This window comes from Callospermophilus lateralis, chromosome 3 (assembly GCF_048772815.1).
Source record: "Callospermophilus lateralis isolate mCalLat2 chromosome 3, mCalLat2.hap1, whole genome shotgun sequence".
In the NCBI taxonomy this organism is placed as follows: Eukaryota; Metazoa; Chordata; class Mammalia; order Rodentia; family Sciuridae; genus Callospermophilus; species Callospermophilus lateralis.
The window spans coordinates 198,189,059-198,214,418 of NC_135307.1; the positions used below are offsets into that span (position 1 = coordinate 198,189,059).

Genomic DNA, 25,360 nt, shown 5'->3' on the forward strand with positions numbered 1-25,360 from the left:
CACAGAGGAGTCCACACGTTTGTGACGCCAGCCTACACACAGGGAGAGGTGCATTTACTTCTTTTCCTCAACCTTGCAGGAGCGCGGACGTTCAGGCCACACCGGGCCGGGCAGGACCACAGGGGACGGTGCCCTAACGGGGTCCAGGAACCGGGCGCGAAGCGCGCCCGCTGTTCCCCACCAGCTCTGCACAGCAGGACAGGTGCGACGGGATCTGCGAGGGGCAGGACGGCCCCAGGGACCGGCCCCGGCCCTGCACTCACAGGACGCGGAGCGCGTGCGGTCCCTGATCGCTCGGGGCCGCCCACGCCGCCACCGCGCGACACGCAGGTTCTCGCGAACCCGCGCCCGCCGCAGGCGCGCCCCGCAACCGCAACCGGAAGCGCTGCGGCACGGACTTCCGCCGGAGAATCAGGAGGGCGGGGCTGCGCGCTCTGCTTCCGGGGCGCCGGTGACGTGACGGACGCGACGCTTCCTGCGGCAGCGACCGAGACGTCTGCGGTGTTTCGCGCCCGGAGGCTGCTTTTTTGCTCTGCTCCGCCGCGGGCGCCTCCGCTACCATGAACAAGAAGAAGAAGCCGTTCCTGGGCATGCCCGCGCCCCTCGGCTACGTGCCGGGGCTGGGCCGGGGGTGAGGCCTGGGGCGGCGCGCGGGGCGTGGGGCGCGGGAGGGGGTCCGGAGGAGGATCGTGCTGGCTGCCAGCGTTTCTCCCTGGACGCAGGGCGCGGAAGATGCACCGAAAATAAATTAGGGTCCGCCGCCAGTCTGCAGCCTGCTGGACGGTCTGGTTTAATCCGTGTAGGTCGCAGACCTGGCCGTGAGCCTTGCCTGCCACGAGGAGCTGTGACTTGAGACTTAACCACCCCGGGCCCTGAGCCCGCATTTTGATGTCTAAAGTGGGTATTGACGGCATGCAAGTCATCCGTGAGGAGTAGATAAGGTCCTGATGTGAAGTAGGAGCACGTTAGCCCTTCCTTGCTTTAAGCACGACTGATCTTTTCTATTTAGTATTGGTCACTTTAGGTTGTCTGTTCAGTCTCAGCTCCTGGGGGCAGGCGGGCTGGTGCCTGGGTGACCCATGCCTGCCTCACAGATGACCACCGTTACTTAATTGGATAAATAAGCAGTTCTTAGAGTTGTTCTTGGTTATCTGAAGCAAAAAGTGGGTCTCATTTGATAGTGGTATCAGAAACTGCCCCAGGGGCACACAGAACACAGATGTGTCACCATTTTCAGAGGGCCAGCAGTTTACCAGAGGAAGTTTGATGCTTATGTAACTAAGTATATGAAGAGGAACAGATTTAGAACGTGAGGATTCCAGAGATTAGAAAAAGGTAGATTTGAATGTATCAGATGTGGCAGGACTAGAAGAGAAACTGGCATTTTGTGTGTAGGCAGTTAAAGGGTTAAAAATGGAAGGATCAAAGGAAAACCAGGGGACAGCAAGGAGTCCAAAGTGAGTGAAATGGAGCTGTAGAAGGTCAAAGAGGCCTGTAGGCTTCAGAGAGCCAGTGATACCAAAGAATGCCTCAGTCAGAACTGTGTTTTGGGAAGAATCATCTGGTAGAGCAATACAAAGATTAGGAGTAGGTATGGCCAGCTGGTTTGCCAGTTGTGGTGTAATTTGAGGAGGGGGGATTTGGAGGTAGGATCAGTAGTACTTGAGGGTCGGTGGGGTGGAGAAGGCTGAAGAGGGAGGTTAAGATGATGTTTTGATGCCTGGGACTACACTGCTGCTATTAACAGCAGGGACAGCTGAGAGTAGCTGCAGGGTCCAGAGAGGGCCTTGGTTTGACCTAGTTGGATGGGGGTGCTCAGCAGGCTGTTGGAAATGTGAGGCTGGGACTTGGGAGGAGTGAGATCTGAGACCTGGTAATTTACATGGAGGAGAAAAGGTCAAACCTTGGGGTGATGGTGGGGGTTGGGGTGGAAACATAAGGCAAGCAGAGAAGATCAGTGGTGCTCAGCATGGTTAGAAAGCATGGTTTACTGCCAGCAGAATGTTGAAATTCTCAGAGGTGTTAGAAAAAGAGATGTTACTATAGGACCATCTAGGTAATGGGCATCTTCCTGCAGTGCCACTGGTTTCACCACCCGGTCAGACATTGGGCCGGCCCGGGATGCAAATGATCCTGTGGATGATCGCCATGCTCCACCAGGCAAGAGAACAGTGGGGGACCAGATGAAGAAAAACCAGGCTGCTGATGATGATGATGAAGATCTGAATGACACCAACTATGATGAGGTGACTTTTGTGGGGCTTCTGTGCTGCCTTCCACCAGTCAGAAGGGCTGACTGGCTTCCATGATGAGGTGCTCCGATTCATAGATTCCTTTAACTGTGTGAGAAGGGAACAGTAAAAACAGACATGAGCCTCCTTTTCATCTTTTCAGAAGAGATGTACTTACAAATGTCTGAATGTCCTATTGGTACATTGCCCTGCTGGTCATTAATGATGGTGTTGATGTTTACTTGAAATGGCTTCAGTGCCTGTCCCTTAGCTCGTGGTTCAGTTGAGTTTTTCTAGATGGCTTCTAATAAGTGATGTCTTTCCTCCTACGAAAATATTTTTTTTAGGATGGATGTGATTTTTTTTATACCTTTATTTTGTTTATTTATTTTTATGTGGTGCTGAGGATTGAACCCAGTGCCTTGCACATGCTAGGCGAGCACTCTACCACTGAGCCATAGCTCCAGCTCCTAGGAAAATAATTTTTATGGAACTTTAACTTTGAAATCAATCTTTTCTTTTTTCCTCCTTCCTTCCCTTCTTTCCTTCCTTCTCCAGGGGTGCTCTACCACTAAGCAACATTCCTAACCCTTTTTATTTTTTTGAGACAAGGTTTTACTAAGTTGCCAAGGCTGGCCTTGACCTTGTGATACTCCTGCCTTAGCCTCTTTTGTCACTGGGATTATAGGAGTGTACTACTGTGCTTGGCAGAAATAATTTTAAACTTTTAGGTTCTTGCTAAAATAGTACCAACAGAAGTAAAAAAAAAAAAGTTCCTAAAACTCTTCACTAAGCTCCTTTTCATCCATGTTCCATTATCTTAATACAGTTACTGAGTCCTGGAAATTAATGTCGGCCCCATAGTGCTCACTCATCTACAGCTCTTGTTTGAATTCTACGCTGTTTCCATAAATGTCCTTTTCCTGGCATGGCACCTGTTCCAGGATTCCCCATCACATTTAGTCTTTTTAGTCTCTTCCAGCTAGACCAGCTCCTCTGTCTCTCACGCCCTTGGCACTTGAAGAGTATTGATCAGTTGGCTATAGACTGGCTCTCAATTTGGGATTGTCCTATAAAAAGCAGTTGGCAAGTAATTTACATCTGGAAAGTCCTTTGAGTTGGTGGGATTATGCTCAAGGGAGCACTGACTCTTTTAATGTATTGTTTGGTTCTTAGTTTAATGGCTATGCTGGGAGCCTCTTTTCCAGTGGGCCCTATGAGAAAGATGATGAGGAAGCGGATGCTATTTATGCAGCTCTGGATAAAAGGATGGATGAAAGAAGAAAAGAAAGAAGGTAAATTAATGCTGTTTTTATCTGACAGAATAAGTTTTGCACTGACTTTAGACTAAGAGAAGAGTTGTAGGATTATTATGTATCAGCTTAGCTTCAAGACAGCATGGGTCTTGGTCTGGGTCAGCTGGGTCTGGGGGCTACAGTGAAACTTAAGAACTCTATAGCCTGAATACCCCTCAAATCAGAATTTGGGGTATTACTTTGACTAGACATTAGAGTTATCCATGAAATGGAGAGTGATGTTGATTAATCCATGTTAAATAATTTGAAAATGAATATGCAGATTTTATGGTAGTTGTGGTTTGGAAACTTGTTCCACATGTCAGTGTTGTATGTGGCTATAGGGTTGGGAGTGATTTAACCAAGTTGGGCTGGTGGGAGGGGCAGACATCAGGAAGTCTACCAGAAGCAGGCTTTGGATAGAGGTTCCTATGGTGCCAACTCAGGCAAGCTCTGTCCTTGGTACCTGTTGGAGAGGAGACTTTCTCTGCAGGCCTGTGAGGTGGGTGTTCTGCATTTCTGTTGTTGATGTTACTTCAGTGTGCCAATTGATGTGGCAGCTTTCTGAATCCTTTGTCCTTATTCTGGGGAACTTAGTGAAGTAAACATAAGATGCTACAATGTATAAAAAGGCATTATATTGGTTTGCAAGTTTCTAATTTATTGTAGTAGGAAGTTACATTTTTACCTGTGTTTGGTGGTACATGCCAGTAATCCTAGGTGCATGGGAGGCTGAGGCAGGAGGATCATAAATTCAGGGCTAGCCTGGGCAACTTAATGAGACCTTGTCTCAAATTAAAAAGGATTGGGGGTGTAGCTCAGTGGTAGAGTGTTTGCCTAGCTTGGGTTCAATACCTAGTGCAAGGGTAAAAACAAACAAACAAAAAACCCCAAATTTCTCATTATAGAGGATTAGAAAAATGAGATGAAGTATGTTTCTTTATAAGCCCAGAAAGTAACTACTAATACTTCTTTCTTCTCTTTCTATTGCTTTTTGTTTTTGGTGGTGCTGGGGATCAAAACCAGGGGTTTGCACATGGTAGGCAAGCACTCTGCCACTAAGCTGCACCCCTTGCCTTTTTTGTTGTTTTTCTTTCTCTCTCTCTTTTTTTCCCCCCATTACTGGTGATGGAACCCAGGGCATCACACATGCAAGGCAGGTCTCTACTGAACCACATCCCTAGCCCTTTTAAAATTTTTGTTTTGGGATAGGGCCTCGCTAAGTTGCCTAGGCAGGGCAACTAGCTTTTGGGCTGGTCTCGAACTTGCATTCCTACTGCCTTAGCCTCCTGAGTAGCCAGGATTACAGGGTTCTGCCACCATGCCCTGCTCCTTCAGTCCATTTATCAGATTACATATAAATTCCTACCAATTTATGTTCCTACCAAAGGATGTTTTCCTTTTTCTTTATAGAGGAAAATTTAAATCTCATTTTAAAAAGTTGTAGCTAGTTGGTTCATATCAACTCCTGGTAGATTGATTTGGTTTGTCTAAGCTTAGTTCTAAATGATCCATAGCCCTGTGTCCCTGAAAAAGTTACGTGGATGGTGATACAAACCATCTGACCTGGCAGATGGGGCGAGATAAGTTGAGGGCTTTATATATATAGGGACCCCTCATAGTGTTTCAGTTTTGCTTCTGAGTTGAACATTCATAGGCTGCCTTAGGGAATTTGTGAATTTTAAAGCAGTGAATATACTTGTGTTCAAATGGAAGAATTTATAGATGGTTGCCCTCTAAAAAGGTTTGACTCATGATTTTCAACATTACGGATGGTATGAAAGCAGTATGCATTCAATAGAAACTGTACTTTGAATTTTGATCTTTTCTAGAGCTAGTGATAGGTGGCAAGATACTTTCTTGTGATGCTGAGCAGCTCCTGGTCATCCATGCAATCTAAGGAACGATGCCTAGCGCTCTGTGGTGTGTTCTGCAAAGCTCATGTGTTCAGTAGAGTAGGGGTATTACACGCTATTTTTTTTTTTTTTTTGCATAGGCAGGTTTATTTAGGAAGGTAGATAGACTTTCAAGGGAGAGTGCGGGCTATCTTGAGAATGAGGGAAGCACCCATTTACATGGATTTTTGATTTGGGAAATTTTCAGCTTGTGATGGGTTTATTGCTACAGAACTCCATTGTAACTCAAGCAACTGTATATCAAAGTAAGATAACTTCTTTTTATTTTATCAAATTTCTGCCTATTTTCATTTGGTAGATAGTTGAATTATTATGTATATAAATGTTTCCATAGTTGCCTTAATATACACTTGACTAAGCAGCTTAGTATGAAAGTATTCTTTTTTGGTGATTTAATTAGGGTATATAACTAGCCAGCTTTGTTTTGGAATGGACACAGTGTTTCTTTCTTTTTTGAGGTGGGGTACCAGAGATTGAACTCAGGGGCATGAGTTCATCTTTAGTTCAACCCCTAAGCCATATCCTAAGCCCTATTTTATATTTTATTTATTTAGAGACAGGGTCTCACTGAGTTGCTTTTGCTGAGGTTGGCTTTGAACTTATGATCCCCCTGTCTCAGCCTCCCAAGCTGCTGGGATTACGTACATGGGTCCCTAATATTTCTAATGCAGGTACATATTTTATTTCATAGAGAGCAAAGGGAGAAAGAAGAGATTGAGAAGTACCGGATGGAACGCCCTAAAATTCAGCAGCAGTTTTCAGATCTCAAAGTAAGCAGATAGTGTGGCATGCTGTTTCTTTCTTCTTTTTTTGTAGTGCTGGGAATTGAACCCAGGGCCTCATGTCTGATCTAGGTAAGCTCTCTGCCATAGGCGCACCACATCCTCCGCCCCTTTTTTGGTAACAGTCTTGTTACATTGCCCAGACTGGTCTCTTTAACTCCTTGTTACATTGCCCAGACTGATCTCTTTAACTCCTCTCAGCCTCCTGCATGCTGGGGCTTCAGGTGCCTGTGCCTGGCTGGTGTGTTTCTGATATACCTAGCCTGAGCAAAGGGCCTGACTGCTTTGCTGTGGAGTTAATGAGATTTTACTAACTGTGCTTTACTTAATTGCTTAGAAGGTTTGTACTTTAGTGCATTTGATTATGTGTATGTTTAAAAAACAAAACACCTTTCCTTCACCTGTTGCAAAAGATGGGAACAGTAAACTTATTTTCGTGTAATTTTAACTTCATTTGAATATAAGATTTTCTTTTTAAAAAAAATTTTTTTAGTTGTAGATGGACACAATACCTTTTTTTTTTTTTTTAATTTTTAGTTGTTGGTGGGCCTTTATTTATTTGTATGCGATGCTGAGAATTGAACCCAGTGCATCACACATGCTAGGCAAGCACGCTACCACTGAGCTACAACCCCAGCCCCAACAATACCTTTATTTTATTATTCATTTTATGTGGTGCTAAGGATCTGCCACTGAGCCACAACCCCAGCCCTGTAAGTAAGGTTTTCTAAACTGTGCCTGTTGGGCTCCCCACTGCCTCCCAGTATTGGGGATCAAACCCAGGGGTGCTCTAACACTAAGCTACATCCTAGCCCCTTTCTTATTTTGAGGCAGGGTCTCCCTAAGTTACCCAGGCTGGCCTGGAACTTTTGATTTTTTACCTCAGCCTCCTGAGTTGCTGGAATTATAGGTGTGCACCACTGTACCTATGCTTTGATAGAATAATTTATATTTTAATTCCATAGAACAGATCCAATAAATGGATTTCTCTTAAGTGTAGTAAAAGGCCATTTCTGCATCAAAGTCCTCTCTAAGGCCTGCTGCTCTGCAGGTTGTAGGAGGGTGAGTGTAGCCCTGCCTGAGCCATGAACTTCTGTTGATGATTTATGCTTTGGACTGTGTTTCCAGAGGAAGCTGGCAGAGGTCACAGAGGAAGAATGGCTAAGCATCCCAGAAGTTGGTGATGCAAGAAACAAACGCCAACGGAATCCACGTTATGAGAAGCTGACCCCTGTTCCTGATAGTTTCTTTGCAAAGCATTTACAGACTGGGGAAAACCATACTTCTGTGGATCCCCGGCAAACTGTGAGCATCTGAAAAGAAGGCAGATGGGGGTCTGGGGTCTGGACAGGTCAGGTGGGAGCAATGGGTTGAGTGTGCGTGCAGCTCAGTAGTTGTGCTGTGGCTGAGTCTGCACAGCTGGGCCTGTCAGCCCCTGTGGGACTATTTCAGGGAAGATGAAGTTCACATGAAAGTGCAAACCAGTGTTTTATCCTTTACCTTCCAGCAATTTGGGGGTCTGAACACGCCGTACCCAGGTGGACTGAACACTCCATACCCAGGAGGGATGACCCCAGGACTGATGACGCCAGGCACAGGTGAACTGGACATGAGGAAGATTGGCCAAGCAAGGAACACCCTGATGGACATGAGGCTGAGCCAGGTGAGTGGCCCTGGGTGTTTTCCTATGGATAACTCTGAAAATCTTGTTACCTGATTATAAAGCTATTATTATTGTTTGAAAAACCCAACAAGGGGCTGGGGCTGGGGCTGGGGCTGGGGCTCAGTGGTAGAGTGCTTGCCTCACATATTTGAGGCACTGGGTTTGCTCCTCAGCACCACATAAAAATAAATAAATAAAGGTATTGTGTCCATCTCTAACTAAAACATAAATTTTTAAAAAAGATATTTAAAAATTTATGTCATTTAAACAAACAAACCCAACAAGGCCAGGCACAATGAGACCCTGTCTCAAAATAAAAAGGGCTGGGTATGTAGCTCAGTGGTAGAGCACCCCTGGGTTCAATCCCCAGTACCAAAAAGGAAAAGAAAAAAGTAAAGAGTCTTTTTTCTGTTACAAAAATAGATAGAATTCTGTGTTCAGGTGAGGACTGTGTGTACCAATAGTCCAGGCAAGCACAGTACACCCAGGGCCGCATCCAAAGGGCCAGACCTATGTGACATTGCCTACCATCCTCTTCTACTCTGGACCTAGGGCCAACTGAGATGATGAGGGTGCTTGTGACAAGCAATATGTCTCAGTTGATAGAGCTTAATGTCTTTCTCTCTTTTTTTCTGTGGTGCTGGGGATGGAACCCAGGGCCTCATGAATGCTAGGCAAGTGCTCTACCACTGAGCTACACCCCCAGACCTGTCTTTTCTTTTTATTTAAAAATTAAATGTTTTCTTTCTGTATTTCATTAAATTGCCACCCGGCTCTAAAGTGAATGGGCACTCCACTCTAGAGACTACTGGGTGCTGGACCTAGTGCAGTAGGGAACCCTTTCTGATTCTGAAACACACATTAAAAACCCCGAAGGGAAATGTTTCAGATTTGTTTATGGTGAAATTCAGAATTTTTGCATAATGGAAAACACTGTAAAGTCAACAAAAGACCCAGTAAACTAGGAAAAATAATCATGCATATGAAAACCAGTTTCAGGGGCTGAAGCTATAGCTCAGTGGTAAAGTGCTTACCTTGCATATGTGAGGCACTGGGTTTGATTCTCAGCACCACATAAAAAATAAAGATAGTATGTGTGTTCATCTTCAACTCAATAAATACTTTAAAAACATAAAATATTAAAAAAAAAAAAAGAAAACCATTTGCAGCTGGGTGCAGTGGCACACGCCTGTGATCCAGTGGCTTGGGAGGCTGAGGCAGGAGGAATCACAACTTCAAAGCTAGCTTCTGCAACTTAGCAAGACCCTAAGCAACTTAGTGAAACCCTGTCTCTAAAAATATACAAAGGGTTGGAGATGTGTGGCTCAGTGGTTGAGTGCCCTTGGGTTCAATCCTCGGTACCAATTAAAAAAAAAAAAAAAAAAAAAAACAGTTTCAGAGTGATGTGTATAATCTTCCATTTGTGTTTGGAGAATTGCGTGTGAATATTTCACAAACTTCAAAAAAAATTCCAAGCTAGGTAGGTGGTTCATACCTGTAATCCCAGCAGCTCAGGAGAATCCCAGTGACCTCTGTGGGCTGAGACAGGAGAATTGTGAGTTTAAGGCCATCCTTAGCAACTTAGTGAGACCCTAAGCAACTTAGCAAGACCCCATCTCAAATTAAAAAATTAAAAGCTCAGTGGTTAAGAGCCCCTGGGGTTCAATTTCTGGTACTAAAACCCAAACCAAACCTTGCAATCAATCTTTTTTGATTTCTGGGTTTCGCTCCTTATTGGTTCTTTTTTTTTTTGGTACTGGGAATTAAACTCAGGGGCACTCAACCACTGAGCCACATCCCTAACCCTATTTTGTATTTTATTTAGAGACAGGGTTTCACTGAATTACTTAGCGCCTCACTTTTGCTGAGGCTGACTTTGAACTTGTGATCCTCCTATATCAGCCTCTCTAGCCTCTGGGATTACAGATATGTGCCACTGCTCCCAGCCATTCTTTTTTTTTTTTTTTTTAGATAAATATCCAAGGTTTTTTTTTAATTTTAATACCTTTATTTATTTATTTTTAAAGAGAGAGAGAAAGAATTTTAATTTTTTTAGTTTTCGGCTGATACAACATCTTTCTTTGTATGTGGTGCTGAGGATCGAACCCGGGCCTCACGCATGCCAGGCGAGCGCGAGCGTGCTACCGCTTGAGCCACATCCCCACATCCCCTTAATATCTTTATTTTTATGTGGTGCTAAGGGTGGAACCCAGGGCCTCATACCTGCAAGGCAAGCGCTCTACCACTGAGCTACAGCCCCAGCCTTACTCCTAGCCATTTTTAATGTGTCTTTTCCATGTAGAAAAAATTCATCATCACAAATTGTCATCTGAATTAATGTTATTTTCCTCTTTTCATGACTCCCCACTGGGTCAGGGCTCTTGGTAGGACTTGTTCCAGGGGCCCTATGAGCATTTGTTCTGCATGGGCCTGGTTGCGTCCAGCTGATTTTCTGCTTGTCCTGTAATGCAGGTGTCTGATTCAGTGAGTGGACAGACTGTTGTGGACCCTAAAGGCTATCTGACGGATCTCAACTCCATGATCCCCACCCATGGTGGAGATATCAAGTGAGTGATGTGCAGAGTTGGTCATTTGGGATGGGAACTCCTGTTGCTTAGAATGTTTTAAGGTTTGTTTTTTTTTTGACAATATGCAGTCAAAATATGGGATAGGTGTTCTAAGAAATGACATAGTTTGGTTTTCCTTTTAAAGTATATATTTTCCATTTGAGTGGGTGTGTTAAGTGTTTTACACATATCATTCAAAGTCAGTGCCTTGGCTGAGCTAGAAAGTGGTTTTTGATGTTCAGAATTATCTGCATGGACGTTAAACAGGCTTGGAGTAGTGCAGTCGGGAATTTTGGTTGGCTTGCATTGCTGAGTCGATTGCTTAGTACATTGTGACATAGACACTTTCTTTCTGGTCTTGGGTGCTCCCCTGGCAGTGTGGCTCAGTACTGCATTTTTGCTCTCAACAGTGACATCAAGAAGGCACGACTGCTCCTCAAGTCTGTTCGGGAGACGAACCCTCATCACCCACCAGCCTGGATTGCGTCAGCCCGCCTGGAGGAAGTGACTGGGAAGCTACAAGTCGCTCGGAACCTCATCATGAAGGGAACAGAGATGTGCCCCAAGGTGAAGCCCATTGTAGGGTATTTTCCTGGACGGCGTCAAGATTGCAACCCCTGAGGGACTGTGTATGTGTCTATACCATGCAGGATACCTATAAGAGTAGACTGAAGCTAGCAAGTCCTTTGCCTTAAGTACAAAGGGTAGGCAGCTTAGGGGAGGGTGTGGGCTTCTCTGGTTTCTACATGGAGTGAAGCTGATCTCCTTTCCCTTTAATGGCAGGTAAGAGTGAAACTGGGTAGTTTGTTGTGCCACATGATGTAAAAAACCTAAGGACGATGCTAATATTAGAATATGCTAGTGCTTTTTTTTGGTACTGGTGATTGAACTTAGGGGCACTTGAACTGAGCCACATCCCCAGGCCTATAATATATTTGTTTTAGAGACAGTCTCACTGAGTTGCTTGTGCCTTGCTTTTGCTGAGACTGGCTTTGAACTTATGATCCTGCCTCAGCTTCCTGAGCTGCTGGTATTACAGGCATGCTCCACTACGTGTCTAGCTTGGGTCCCCCCCCCCCCCCCCCCCCCCCGTTCTGTGATTGAACAGGGACACTTGACCACTGAGCCACATCCCCAGCCTTTTTTGTATTTTGTTTAGAGACAGGGTCTCCCTGAGTTGCTTAGGGCCTCACTAAGTTGCTGAGGCTGGCTTTGAAGTTGTATTCCTCCTACCTCAGCCTCCCGAGTTGCTGGGATTACAGGTGGACGCCTGGACAGTGCTTGCATTTTTGAAGTTGGAATGACCAGACAAGCCTAAAAAGTTTTATGAAGGGGGTTTGGGTTGTGGCTCTGGGGTAGAGCGCTTGCCTAGCATGCTTGAGGCACTGAATTCAATCCTCAATGCCACATAAATGCAAAATAAAGATACTGTGTCTACTTAAAAAAAAAAAAAAAAAAAAAAAGATTTCATGAAGCCCTGTTGAGTGCCATGTACTTTATTGTGCAGACTGGTAGTGAAAAAGGACCCAAGGGGACTTACCTAAGAATCAGGCACAAATCAGAACTTTCCATCAGATACAGTCTCTGCTTTGTAGGGTAACCCTGCAGAGTGAAATTATACTCTTTTTGAGAAGTGTTGTTGCACGTGTCTTTCGTTAGACATGTGGCAGCCATGTTTCTATGCCTTGGTATTGCAGGGAGAGTCCTGGTGTAGGTGTGTGTGGCCAAGCTGACTGATCGAATATGTGCCCTGAGTATCTACTGCTCCACTGTGGCTTGCAGTCTGCACAGGCCCTCACTGCTTTTTTTTTCTTTTTCCTGCCCCAGAGTGAAGACGTCTGGCTAGAAGCAGCCAGGTTGCAGCCGGGGGACACAGCCAAGGCTGTGGTGGCCCAAGCTGTCCGCCATCTCCCACAGTCTGTCAGGATCTACATCAGAGCTGCAGAGCTGGAAACAGACATTCGAGCAAAGAAGCGGGTTCTTCGGAAAGGTGAGCCTCCCTTGGGTAAGGGCAAAGCCTCCCTTAGAGGGCCCTCTGGTCTCTGCGTCCCTACAAGACATATGGCTTTCATTGTCAGTGTCCCTACTTCCCCTCCATGGTCCCTGTTCCCTATAGGAGGTGTTCCCATGGTCTCTGTCCTCTACAAGAGGTATCCCTGTGGTTTTCATCCCAAGGTGGAGCTGTGCTTTCTTGACTCCTGGTACTCTGCTCCTTGGCCCAGGATGTTTAGTGTAGTTTTATTTTTATCTTTTTTGGCTAAGGTTTATGCTGAGAGTAAGGAGCTACTGACATTTGCCAAGCTTTTTCCTAGCTGGATTGCCTCTGCTCTTGGACCCTCCATAGGGGAGGGATACCAAGGTGTGAAGTGCCCAACGTGACGGAGGCTTGGTTGGAACGCTTGGTTTCCTCTAGCACATAAGCTGGGCAGTCTGTCCTCCAGATACTCTTCATCTTCCAGATGAGGACACTGTGTTCCAGATCCCCTCGGGGGTTCTGGAGGCTGGATGGGGTGCCTGTGGGAAGGACTGTGCTGTGCTAGGGTGAGGAGTGCCTGTGGGTAGGATGTAGCTTGGTGTAAGTCTGAGCTGACTGCGTGGTCTGCCCGAGTTTGCAGTGATGGCGCTCCTTCTTGCATGGATCAGGCTGTGCCTCAGGCTCCTGGAAGGTGGCCTTTGTTGGCAGCTTATATGATGCTCATCACTGGGAATTCATGAAAGGAGCACTCTTGCTCCCTCTACCAAGGCTTCTCCCACCACCACTTTTTTTTTTTTTTGTACCAGGGATTGAACTCGGGAGCACTTAACAACTGAGTCACATCCCCAGCCTTGTTTTGTATTCTTTTTAGAGACAGGGTCTCACTAACTTGCTTAGTGCTTCACTGCATACTTTTTTTTATTGATGCATTATTGTTGTACATGGTGATGAGACTTGTTATGTTTTTGAACATGCATACCATATAACAATACAATTTGGCCAATTTCACTCTGAGTACTTGCCCCCTTCCCCTTGGTCTCTTTCCTCTGCTGATCTGCTTTTGATTTTCATGATATCTGTCCCCAACTTCTTTTTCTTTTTTCTTTCTAGTTTCTATGTGAGAAAAAGCATAGGACCCTTGACCTTCTGAGTTTGACTTCTTTTGCTTAACATAATGGTCTCTGGTTCTAAACATTTTCCTGCAAATGGCATGATTTTGTTTTTCTTTATGGCTGAATAAAATTCCACTGTGTATATGCTACTTTTTCTTTATTTATTCAGCCAGTGATAGACACCTAGGCTGGTTCCATATTTTGGCTATTGTGAATTGTTCTGCTACAAACATGGGTATGCATGTTTCACTGTAGTAAGATGACTTTAATTCTTCAGGGTAAATACTGAGGAGTGGGTCATATTATGGTTCCATGCCTACTCTTTTGAGGAACCTCCATATTGATTTAATAGTAGTTGTAGTAGTTTACAATCTCACCAATGGTGTAAAAGTGTCCCCTTTTCTCCACATCTTCTCCAGCATTTATTATTGTTTGTATTCTTTTTTTTTTGCTTAATATTTGTCCTTTTTTTTTTTTTTTTTTTGGTACTGGGGATTGAACCCCAGGAGTGCTTAACCACTGGGCCACATCCTCAGCCCCTTTAAAAAAATTTTATTTTTAGTTGTAGATGGACACAATACGTCTATTTTATTTATTTATATGTGGTGCTGAGGATCAAACCCGGCGCTCACACGTTAGGTGAGCACTCTACCACTGAGCCATAACCTCAGTCCTCCCTAGCCCCTTTTTATATTTTATTTTGAGACAGGGTCTAGCTGAGTTGCTCAGTGCCTCACTAAGTTGCTGAAGCTGTCTTTGAACTCACAGTCTTCCTACCTCAGCCTCCTGAGTCGCTGGGATTACAGGCATGTGCTACTATGCCTGGCTTATTATTTGTATTTTTTTTTTTTTTTTTTTATGGCGCTGGGGATTGAACCCAGGACCTTGTGCAAGCACTCTGCCAACTGAGCAACATCCCCAGCCCCTTATTTTTTGTATTCTTGACGGCTGCCATTCTGCCTCATGTGAGATGAAATCTCAGGGTAGTCTCGATTTGCGTTTCCCAAATTGCTAATGATGTTGAATATTTTTTCATGTATTTTTTTGCCATTTATATTTCTTTTGAGAAATGTCCATTTAATTCTTTCCCTATTTATTAATTGGATTATTTGATTTTTTATATAAATTTTTGAGTTCTTCATATATTCTAGATATTAATCTTCTGTCAGAACAGTAATAAACAAAGATTTTATCCAATCTGTATGTTCTCTGTTAATATTCCTAATTATTTTCTTTGCTGGGCAGAAGCTTTTTAATTTGATGCCATTCCATTTATTAACTCCTGGCATTATTTCCTGAGCTGTAGGGGTCTTATTAAGAAACTTATTATGCTTGTGTGTTGGGAGTGTTGACCCTACATTTTCTTGTAAGAGTTGCATAGTTTCTGGTCTAGTTCCAAGGTCTTTGATCCATTTTGGGTTGGTTTTGTGCGTGGTGAGTGAAAAGGACTCAGTCTCATTCTTCTACATATGGATAACCAGTTTTCCCAGCACCATTGGTTATAAAGACACCTTTTCTCCAGTGTATGTCTTTGGCACCTTTATCAAGGATCAGATGACTATCTGTGGGTTTGTCTGTATCTTCTCTTCTGTACTCTCCTCTACATGTCTGTTTTTATGCCAGAACCATGCAGTTTTTGTTTCAGTAGCTCTGTAGTATAATTTGATGTCAGGTGTTGTGATGCCTCTAGCTTTGCTTTTTTGGCTTGAATTTGCTTTGGCTACCTCCACCAGACCTTATAGTCCATGCTGCCTACCTGCCTGTCTTCTTTCTTTCTTCCTTTCTGTACTAGGGATGGAACTCAGGGCCTAATATATGCTAGGTAAGTGTTCTGCCATTGAGCTACATCCCCAATTCTTTTTATTTTGAAGCAGGGTCATACTAAGTTGTCCAGGCTGGCCTCAAACTTGTCCTCTTCCTGCCTCAACCTCTTTTTTTTTTTTTAAAGAGAGAGGGGGGAGGGGGGGAGAGAGAGAGAGAATTTTAATATTTATTTTTTAGTTATCGGCAGACACAACATCTTTGTTTGTATGTGGTGCTGAGGATCAAACCCGGGCCGCACGCGTGCCAGGCGAGCACGCTACCGCTTGAGCCACATCCCCAGCCCCCTGCCTCAACCTCTTGAGTAACGGGGATTGCAGGCGTGTGCCACTGTCCTGCGCTGTGCTGTGTCGGTGTCTTGTTCTGCCTGTATTTAGTCTAGGTGCAGTTGAGTCTGTCTTGCTCTCCATTTTCAGATGTGTATTTGAAGGAGAATCAGAGATGCCTTAGGACCGGGTGCTGATAGGTCTGTGCAGGCAAGGGCTTTTGGGTGGGACATCCCTTATCTAACATGTGTAGTCTTTGCCCTCTTACTGTCTGCTGTATGTGACTTCTATATCCTAGTTCTCCCTGAGTATGTGACTTGTGCATTCCAGCATGTTTCCTGTTGGGTCTCATGGTCTATTTTCTTGTGTGTAATGCTTAGAGCCTGTCTTAATAAGGCCAAGAGCAAAAAGTTAACACTGTCTTCAACTTCTTGTCTATTTCAGGCAGGAAAATAGTTCTTTGATGAAAAGTACAGTAAGTGCTGAATAATTAGTGTTATTTATTTAGGAAAACTCTTACTGAATATCCCCTTCCAGTCTGATGAGGGTCACAGATGTGTTTTTAGTCACTCCCTGTTCACCACCAGATTACCTGGATGATGCCATCCCATTTCTGGTTGGCTTCAGATCTAAAAGGGGAGTGTATTCATGGAGATGAGACTGAGGACGAGTGTTGGGGATTGTGGAGGGATTGCCTTTCTAGGGTCCTCTTGGGCCTTGCAGGGAGGGGCCTTCTGGCTCTGCTCACTTAGACAGATGCTGCACCAGAGTGAAGGAGCTTCAGATCACCAGGTTGGCCATTGCTGCTTCTCCCTGGTCCTGGTCCTGGCTGGCCCCTTCTCTTGGAGAGTTTCTGAAAACAGCATACTTTATCTGGGGTAACTACAGAAGAGCCCAGAGCTGCTGCACTGAATTGTTGGTGAATTTTTAAGACAGGTACCACTAACAAGCTCGGCAGTGAAAGGGAGGTGACTGCCACTACACTAGTGCTTTAGGACCGTAGTCTTTTATTTGGAGAACAACAGTTTTAGTTTCTGGTCTGAGACAAGAGGATGCCGAATAACTTTGGGCATGTGGGTGACTTCCAAGTTTAGTGTCTTCCATCTGGGAAAAGAGGGTTGTCAGAATCAGAAGAGATGTTGTGGCCTGTGAGTCCTTTGGTCAAGTGGGTGTCCAGTGAGCACAGTGCCCTGGAGGGGTCAGACCATTAGTTGTCTTCCTTCAGCTCCTTAAGACAAGTCCAGCCCTGGTGTGTGGGAATCACTGTCACTGCCAGTTAATGTGGTGATGGAAGTGAGACCACAGGCTCAGATCTGCAAAGCAGGCAGTCTCTGGTGGCTTCACTGATGTGGCCTGAGAGCACAGGAACAGCACAGCCCTCAGTACCCTGGGTGTCCTCCCTTAGGGTCAGATGGCCACGGGATGGGAGGTTCCGTTGGCCACTGTGTGGTCATATCTTTTTAAAAAAATATTTATTTTTTAGTTGTAGTTGGACATAATACCTTTATTTTGTTTATTTATTTTTATGTGGTGCTGAGGATTGAACCCAGGGCCTTGACATGCTAGGCAAGCTCTCTTACCATTGAGCCACAACCCCAGCCCATGTGGTCATATCTTCATATTCAGAATGCTTTTCCATTTCTGGCCCACTCGTGGTGTGTGGCTTCATCACCTGGGCCGACTGTACTACAGTGTTTCACATGCTGCTGCTGTGTCAGGCTTCTGTGGGGTAGTCTTAGCTTGTGGAGGTATTTAGCCTAGGAGCCCTGTGAAGAACTGAGTTGTTCAGCGGGCATTGGTCTTAGCAGCTCCTGTGGATTGCTCTTGAACCCCTGATGAAAGGTACTGGTTTTCCCAGAGGTTGGAGACATGGGGTCTTGGGATTGTCACACCCCCTCTAGGTGAAGTCAGGGACTCCACAGTTCAGTCCCACCGGGATGCCCTGTTCTTGAACGTGGAATGGTGAAGTCTGGAGTCAGGAGTGGTGATACTTGTGTGTACGTCCAATGACTTTGGAGGCTGAGGCAGGAGGATGGTAAGTGTGAGGCTAGCCTGGGTAACTGTGTCAAAGTAAAAAGAGCTGGTGGTGTAACTTAGTGGTAGAGCACCCCCGGCCCAGTCTCTAGCATCCCCTCCCACCCACACACAGGGAGAGGTAGTTAGTGTATAGGCAGCCCTCCCTTGTGTGGAGAATCCTTTTATGCCACCTGCTGGAGGTAGGACTTCCTTCTTCTTCTCCGCTGTGCCTGGCTGAGTGCTGTACCTACAGAGGTGACCCAGACTTTGCCTCCAGCAAGTCTGCATCTGTGCTGGTTTTGCCTGTTCTGGCCACTGTAGTCCCATTAACTTTTTTTGAGGGGGTGGGTGGGTACAAGGGATTGAACTCGGGGGCACCTGACCACTGAATCATATCCCCAGCCCTCTTTTGTATTTTATTCGAGACAGGGTCTCACTTAGTGCCTCACTAAATTGCTGAGGCTGGCTTTGAACTCACTATCTTCCTGCCTGTGCCTCCTGACCTGCTGGGATTATAGGGGTGCGCCACCGCACCCAGCCCTCTCATTAACTTTTATCCCTAGAAATACTAAACCGAGACTCAGGACCTTCTAGACCTTAGACATGATCTCCCAGTGAATCGTGGCAGCTTGGTTTCCCCCTGGGAATCAAGGATGGTGTATGAAGAAATCAGAGAGATGGTGGAGCTGTGGCCATGTGCCTGGTTAGCATCTCCTGCCTTGGGATGAGGCTTCTGACAGCTAGTGCACAGGGTGGAAGTGGGATTCAGGGCCTCGGGAGCTGTGTAGGCAGCACTGTGCCTTTGAGACTGGTGTTCTGCTATGTGGTTGGCATCTGTGCACAGGCATACACTGTATCTGATAGTGTTGGGGCCTGGCTTTGGGGAGTTTTTCTTAGTGTTCCTGCTGTTCAGGAGGATTGGCTGCCACCCTAAATAGGAGACTGCCCTACAGGAATCAGTCAGGGTTGTTTGGTGCCAGTGTACCATGCAGAATCCTATAAACCTTAGGGCTTTTTCTTTCTTAGTTCCCAAAGCTGCAAGTATGGGCCAAGGGAGGCAGATGATTGAGCAGCCCCAGTTATGGGCAGTGTCATTCTGTGGCTTAGGCAGCTTAGCAGTGCTGTACCTGCCTCTGGCCCACCCCTGTCTCTTTCTTTCCATTTTACCTGATGAGGCCACTGCCACATCCACCCAGCCTTGAGGCTTGGTCTACAGGTAACACTGAGTTCATGGTGAAGGTGTTTTCTGGTCACCTCATGCCCCTTAATCATATGCTTGCTGCTCACCAGGGCTGCTTCCTTCAGCAGGACAACAGGCATTTGCGGGAGGGCAAGGCTTTCTTCCCCTGGAAGAGTGCTTAGGCTCTCCTGTTAGGCTTCCCAGAGGCTAGCATAGTCAAGTGCTGTTGGGTCTCTGGGGTTGGAAGATCCTGTGCCTGCTGAGCTGTCTGTTGCTTTAGGCCCACCACACCAAGAGCCTGGGTGATGGGGAACTAGGTAGAAGGTTACTCTGAGTGCAGGGCTAGGGCCTGGGGCCTTAATGCCATCTTCCATGTCCATAATAGGTACTGTGAAAGGAGCAGCTGAGTTTCATCATGTAAGAGGTGTTTCAGTGTACCCCAGACCACAGGACCCTGCAAAATTCCCCTTGGAGTGGGTCCTTGGGGTTTGTGGGGTATGTTGCTCTGCTACCTCCAGGGCCTGTACATCTCAGGTACATGCTGCTGCTTGCTTGTTGGGTCTAGTCAGCATGGCAAAGTCCACACAGGAAGTGGTGTGTGTGGTGTGGAGCAGACTGGTCTCCTTGGCTGTGTGGGCCTCACAGGTACTTACAGGGGCAAAACTCTGGCTCCTTAGACTTGGGAGAGCACCTGCTGCCACTAGTGAGTGGGCTCAGAGTGGGTTCTCTGGCTTTGTCCAGTTCTCCAGATGGCGCCAATGTCATGTGAGGAGGTTTGTGGGTCTGCGTATTCTGCAATATTAAATTTAAGTCTGTTTTCAGCAAGGAGGGCCCATGAGTTTACAGGAAAGAAGATACTCTCAGGGCGTCCTTGGAAGCATTCTGGTTTCCCAAGTCCTGAGTTGTATTCTGTCTGGGCTGACTGGGGCTCAGATTTCCGCCTGTGCCCTTGAGGTGGAGCTCTGTTTCTGCTCTAGCCTCTGGGCTTTTGGGGAACAGTGTCTGAAGAGAGGGTCTTGCTATCTGCAACAGACTGGAGGCTCCTAGAAGGCTCCGTTCCCCTCCCTGGTGTTGCTCGGGTCCTTCTCAAAGCTGAGTCACAGTGGGTGGAGCTGCAGAGTGCCCTGTGTTCTTACAGTTAATGCCCAAGCTGCCCTAGCATGTGCACAGCCTGCGGGGGGTGGTGGTTCTATTTTCTGTGATATCTGTTTGCTCATCACAATCTGCCCAGGCAGTCCTTTCTCATGGAGGATGGTAGTTGCCTTCTCTGTATGCAGGGTTTTTTTTTGCTTTTTTTAAATAGTGCTGGGGAGTCTAACTCAGGGCTTTGTATATACTTGAAAAGTGCTCTATCACTGAGCTACATCCCCAGTCCCTGCAATTTGCTTTTTTTTTTTTTTTGGTACTGGGGATTGAACTCAGGGGCACTTGACCACTGAGTCACATCCCCATCCCTTTTTTTTCTTTCTTTTTTTTTTTTTTGTTTTGCATTTTACTTAGAGACAGGGTCTTACTGAGTTGCTTAACCTCTTGCTTTTTTGCTGAGGCTGGCTTTGAACACATGATTCTCTTGTCTCATCCTCTCGAGTGGCTGGGATACGCCTGGCTGGAATTTGGGTTTTTTTTAATTAATTAATTTATTTTTAGTTGTAGTTGGATATAAAACCTTTATATGTGGTGCTGAGGATCGACCCCAGGGCCTCGCACATGCTAGGTGAATGCTCTTCTGCTGAGCCACAAACCCAGCTCTGCAATTTGCTTTTTAATGCTGATTTCCAGTGTCCAAGAAGCATGGACCTTGTGGTGTGGTCTGTGCCACCTGCTACTCTAATAAACATCCACGTGGCCTTTATAGAACAAACCCTAGGTTTTAGCACGTTCCTCTAAAAAGTGAAGGCATGTTTTACAGTCAAGAGTACCATGCTACTTCTGAGTCATAACAACATAACAGTAATAATTTATTGTCTCATTCAGTGTCCACAGTGCTCAAATTTTCCACATGTCAATACATGCCACAGGCACACACACACAGTAGGTGAGAATCAGGACTGAGTGGCGCCTTTGAATGATGTGTCCTTTCTAGATTGGTGTCTGGCTTTTCCTGTGGATTCCGCTCACTTCAGCCATGAGGCTTAATGTGGATCTGTCATGTCTTGAGACTTCTTGAAATCAGGAGGTACATTTGGAGACTCTGCAGAATTAAGCTTGATTTTCCCCCTCTGCCCTCCTTTGTAAAAAGTGTTGGAATGCATCAGGAAACACTCAGGCCCTCTGCTCCTGTTGACAGGTGAGATGGTCCAATAACTGAGTGTCCTTCCTGAAGCTCTTCACAGCCATTGGGCTCCTGCTTTGAGCAGCAATTGACAGGTGCCTGTGCCCATTAGGTCATGAGGGTGTGCACAGTGGTGATAGTACAGCTCTCCTACTGTTTTGTTTTTTTTTTTTGACGGGGAAGGGGTACCCAGGATTAAACTCAGGGGCACTTGACCACTGAGCCACTTCTCCAGCCCTGTTTTGTATTTCATTTAGAGATAGGGTCTCACTGAGTTACTTAGTGCCTAGCTTTTGCTGAGGCTGGCTTTGAATTCACCATCCTCCTTCCTCAGGCTCCCGAGCCTCTGGGATTATAGGCGTGGGCCACCATGCCTGGCTCTCCTACTGGTTTTGATTGTATTTTCAGAAGTATTCCAAAGAGAACTTCTATCAGTATTGTTTACTCTGAGTTTATTCAAGAAAGAATGTTCTTGAATTTGTTCTTTTTGTTTGCTAGCTTTCAAAATAACCAGTGGCTCTCCAAGATGACTGGGAAATTTGTTCATTTTCCAAAGATTTAAAATCAGGGGGTGTGTGGTGTGTGTGTGTATGTGTGTGTGCGTTTGCTGGGAATAGAAGACAGGGCCTCATATACTAGGCAACTGCTCTGCCACCGAGCCACATCCTCATCCATTTTATTTAATTTTGAGACAGGTTCTCACAACTTGCCCAGGCTAGTCATGAACTCAAGTTCCTTCTGCTCAGCCTCCCGAGTAGCTTGGACCTTACGACCTTAGGAGTGCAGTGGTGCCTGAATAATGGTCTATTTTTTTTTTTTTTTTAACATTGTTGTATTTCATGGGTCTGAGTATCACTTCAGCACTGCTCTAAGCTCCTGCACATTGCCTGTCATGTTGAGCATTTGAATAATACTGCAATTTGATAGTGTTCCCTTATCCATGATGTCACTTTCCCTGGCTTAAGTCACCCACATGGTCAACTATGGCCCAAAAATATAAATAGAAAATTCCAGAAATAAGTAGTTTATTGGTTTTGAGTTGCTTCATTAACGGTGTGACTTAATCACATGCTTTCCTGCCTGGGACAGCATTCATTCCCCTGTCCAGCCTCCAGTGTTCCAACTGTGTATCCAGCCTACTTGTTTGCTACTTAGTTGTCATCAGGGCCTGCTGCATATTATTGCAGAGCTTACAATTGGGTATGGTGCTGTCCACAGTTTCAGGTATTCATTGTGGTCTTAGACTGTGGCTCACAAGTGTACAGGTGTCAGCTGTGTTCTTAGTGACCTTGAGAGTATCCCATCTTTATCCTATTCATTGTTTTATTTTGCTCTTGATTTTTTTTCCCTTCTGTTTTAAAGTTCCATGACTTTTGTTTTAAGGGAAAATGTGATTCTAAGATCTTTCTGATGCTAGTCATTTTTTGATTTTTTAACATTGTTTTTAAGCAAGTAAGGTGTGCCATCTGTGGTTCTCCCAAATGCTCCCGTGCCCTGCCAAGATGTAGGCATTGCCTCCCCCACCAGGTCTACAGACTGTCCCAGCTTACTGCCTTATCTCCAGCAGCCACTCTTCTTTATTTTTTTGATACCAGGGATTGAACCCAGGGGCACTTATCTGCTGAATCACACCCCCAGCCTTTTTAAATTATTTTATTTAGAGACAGGGTCTTGCTGAGTTGCTTAGCACCTCACTGTTGCTGAGGCTGGCTTTGAACTTGCTATCCCCTTGGCTCAGCTTCCCAAGCTGTAGGTGTGGGCCAGTGTACCCAGCGCAGCCAACCTTCTGACACCTACCACCAGGACCAGTTCCACCTGTGCTCATCGTCATTGCAAGTGGGGCCTACTGGTGTCGCTGCCCTAGTACTGGCTAGCATGTTGTTCAGGTTCATTCTTCCTCCTGTGTCCTGAGTCCTGCGAGTGTGACCAGTGCCTTTGATTACTCCCTTGCTTTCTGGGGTGCTCAGGTGCTCTATTTGTCTTGTGACCTGACTTGGCTGAGATCTGTAGCCCTTGGCTGTGACCAGGGGAGTTCAGCTCTTGCTGGAAGCAGCATGCTTCTGCATGAACCTCTTGCTTTTGTTTCCCCTTTCTGTGACCTGCTTTCGTGTTTGCCTTTCCCAGCCCTTGAGCATGTTCCAAACTCGGTTCGCTTGTGGAAAGCGGCTGTTGAACTGGAAGAGCCAGAAGATGCTAGGATCATGCTCAGCCGAGCTGTAGAGTGCTGCCCCACCAGTGTGGAGGTAAGTGTGCTAGGCTCAGGAAGACCCAAGCCTTTCAGTGTCTACAGCAACCCATAAGGAGCAAGGTCTCACCTGGGCTCTGATTTCTGGCGTAGAAGGCAGGGTGAAACCCAGTTTCTTTGCACAGCTGCCAGGCAGGGTGGTAGGTGGCTTTAGTTAGACATATGCTGACAGAAGTGCAGAGCAGGAGTGGGTGCATGAATTGGGGAATGGGCATGCAGAACTAAATCTTTGCTCACCCCAGACCACCACAGAAAATAGCACTGGGCACTCTTTCAGGGATATTACTTCTAATGCCCCTCAGAGTTTATAGGTGGGAACTGAAGGGTGGCAGGTATGCAAAGCAGTGTGCTGTTCTGCCAGCCCCTCATGGCTCAGCTCCTCACCTCATAGCTGGTGGGGTTTCTTTAGTTGAAGCATTGCAATTCACAGCATTCTGTGCAGTGATTTTTGTCTTGGTTTTGTGATATCTAGTATGTCTTTAATTATTCTAAGGGACATTGTGAAATTCCCCAATTAATCTTATTTTATTGACATAAAAATAAATAAAGCCCATACACATTTTGGGATGGAGTGATGCAGAATTAACAGATCTAGGATGAGATTTCCAGAAGGCTGAGCAGCCATCTCTCCTCCAACCCACCCTGCTCACCTACTGCCCCACCATCTGATGTCAGGCTGACATACTCTATACATTTATCCAGGGCTTAGGACCTCTGATCAAGAGTGCCATCAACTTTTTGGGTACCAGTCGCTGAGTCAGAAGCACAACGAAATGGTCAATTGATGAGAAATGTTGCTGTAAACATTTTCTGGGCTCTTGTTTAAATGGTTCTTAAAGATTTATTTCCCCCCTCAATAGTAGGGATTGAACCCAGGGTCTTGCACATGCTAGGCAAATGATCTTCCACTGAGCTGCATCCCCATCCCTTTGAAAATTTTTATTCTGAGTCAAGATCTCACCAACTTGCTCAAGCTGGTCTCCTGCCTTGGCCTCCCAGGTAGCTGAGATTGCAGGCATCTGCCAGTGTGCCCAGTTTAGTTTTGAGAAAGCAGGTGCTATGGGGTCCTTGAAGTTGGCTTATCCCTGGTCTGGAGGGTAGTGCTCCATGCTAGTGGCTGTCAGCATACCGTCCTCTTTCTGATATCCTCTCTAGCTCTGGCTTGCTCTCGCGAGGCTGGAGACTTATGAAAATGCCCGCAAGGTCTTAAACAAAGCACGGGAGAACATTCCTACAGACCGGCACATCTGGATCACAGCTGCCAAGCTTGAGGAGGCCAATGGGAACACGCAAATGGTGGAGAAGATCATCGATCGAGCCATCACCTCACTGCGGGCCAATGGTGTAGAGATCAACCGTGAGCAGTGGATCCAGGTAGGCTACCCTGTGTCCTGTGTTCACATGAGAGCAGATGTGTTCCCCAGGCTGAGGCCTCACATAGGGTAGGGGATGTTCCACTTACCTGTAGACTTGGGGCTGGAGAATCCTCTGAAGCTCATCTAGATTACCCCTAGGGCGTGGTCTTCTGTTGTCCCCTCCAAGGAGCCACAAGAAAATGAGGCTTCTGCTGATTGGCTCTACTGAGCAGAAGTGCTTTGTAATGGCCCTGTACCCTAACTCCCCAGAGCCGTGTCCTGCCAGGAGGGGCCTTCTGTGCCACAGGCAAATGGCTATTTACTGGTCATCTGTAGCTGGCTGCTGCTCCAGGTGCTCAAGAGTGTGCTATTCCTTTCCTCTGTGAGACTCCTGGGGAGATTGTGTCAACTCTGCCCCAATGTGTTCCTAGGTCTCCTCTCACTCAGCACCTATCCTTTGTTTCATAGGATGTTATTTGGCCATGTGGCTCCTTTCTGTGTTTGGCAGTTTTATGGGGAGAGGTACTAGGTGTTGAACCTGGATGCTTACTCTTGCTAGGCAGGCACTTTACCACTGAGCCACATCCCCAGGTCTTTTTGAGACAATTATTAAGTTGTCCAGGCTGATCAGGAACTCATGACCCTCCTGCCCCAGCCTCCAAAG

At 46.0% G+C, this 25,360-nt stretch overlaps 1 protein-coding gene across 1 annotated transcript in view; it reads left to right on the forward strand.

Moving 5' to 3' along the window:
* Window positions 1-461: 461 nt before the first annotated feature.
* The window catches only part of Prpf6 (pre-mRNA processing factor 6), a 46,580-nt gene continuing 21,681 nt past the window's right edge, over window positions 462-25,360 (forward strand). The window contains exons 1-11 of the mRNA XM_076852178.1: window positions 462-631; window positions 2,078-2,246; window positions 3,408-3,526; window positions 6,134-6,212; window positions 7,353-7,529; window positions 7,732-7,887; window positions 10,360-10,454; window positions 10,865-11,021; window positions 12,282-12,444; window positions 23,221-23,339; window positions 24,497-24,715. Of these exons, the coding sequence (XP_076708293.1) occupies window positions 561-631; window positions 2,078-2,246; window positions 3,408-3,526; window positions 6,134-6,212; window positions 7,353-7,529; window positions 7,732-7,887; window positions 10,360-10,454; window positions 10,865-11,021; window positions 12,282-12,444; window positions 23,221-23,339; window positions 24,497-24,715 (1,524 nt within the window). The 5' untranslated portion in view covers window positions 462-560. The remainder of the gene's footprint in view (window positions 632-2,077; window positions 2,247-3,407; window positions 3,527-6,133; window positions 6,213-7,352; window positions 7,530-7,731; window positions 7,888-10,359; window positions 10,455-10,864; window positions 11,022-12,281; window positions 12,445-23,220; window positions 23,340-24,496; window positions 24,716-25,360) is intronic.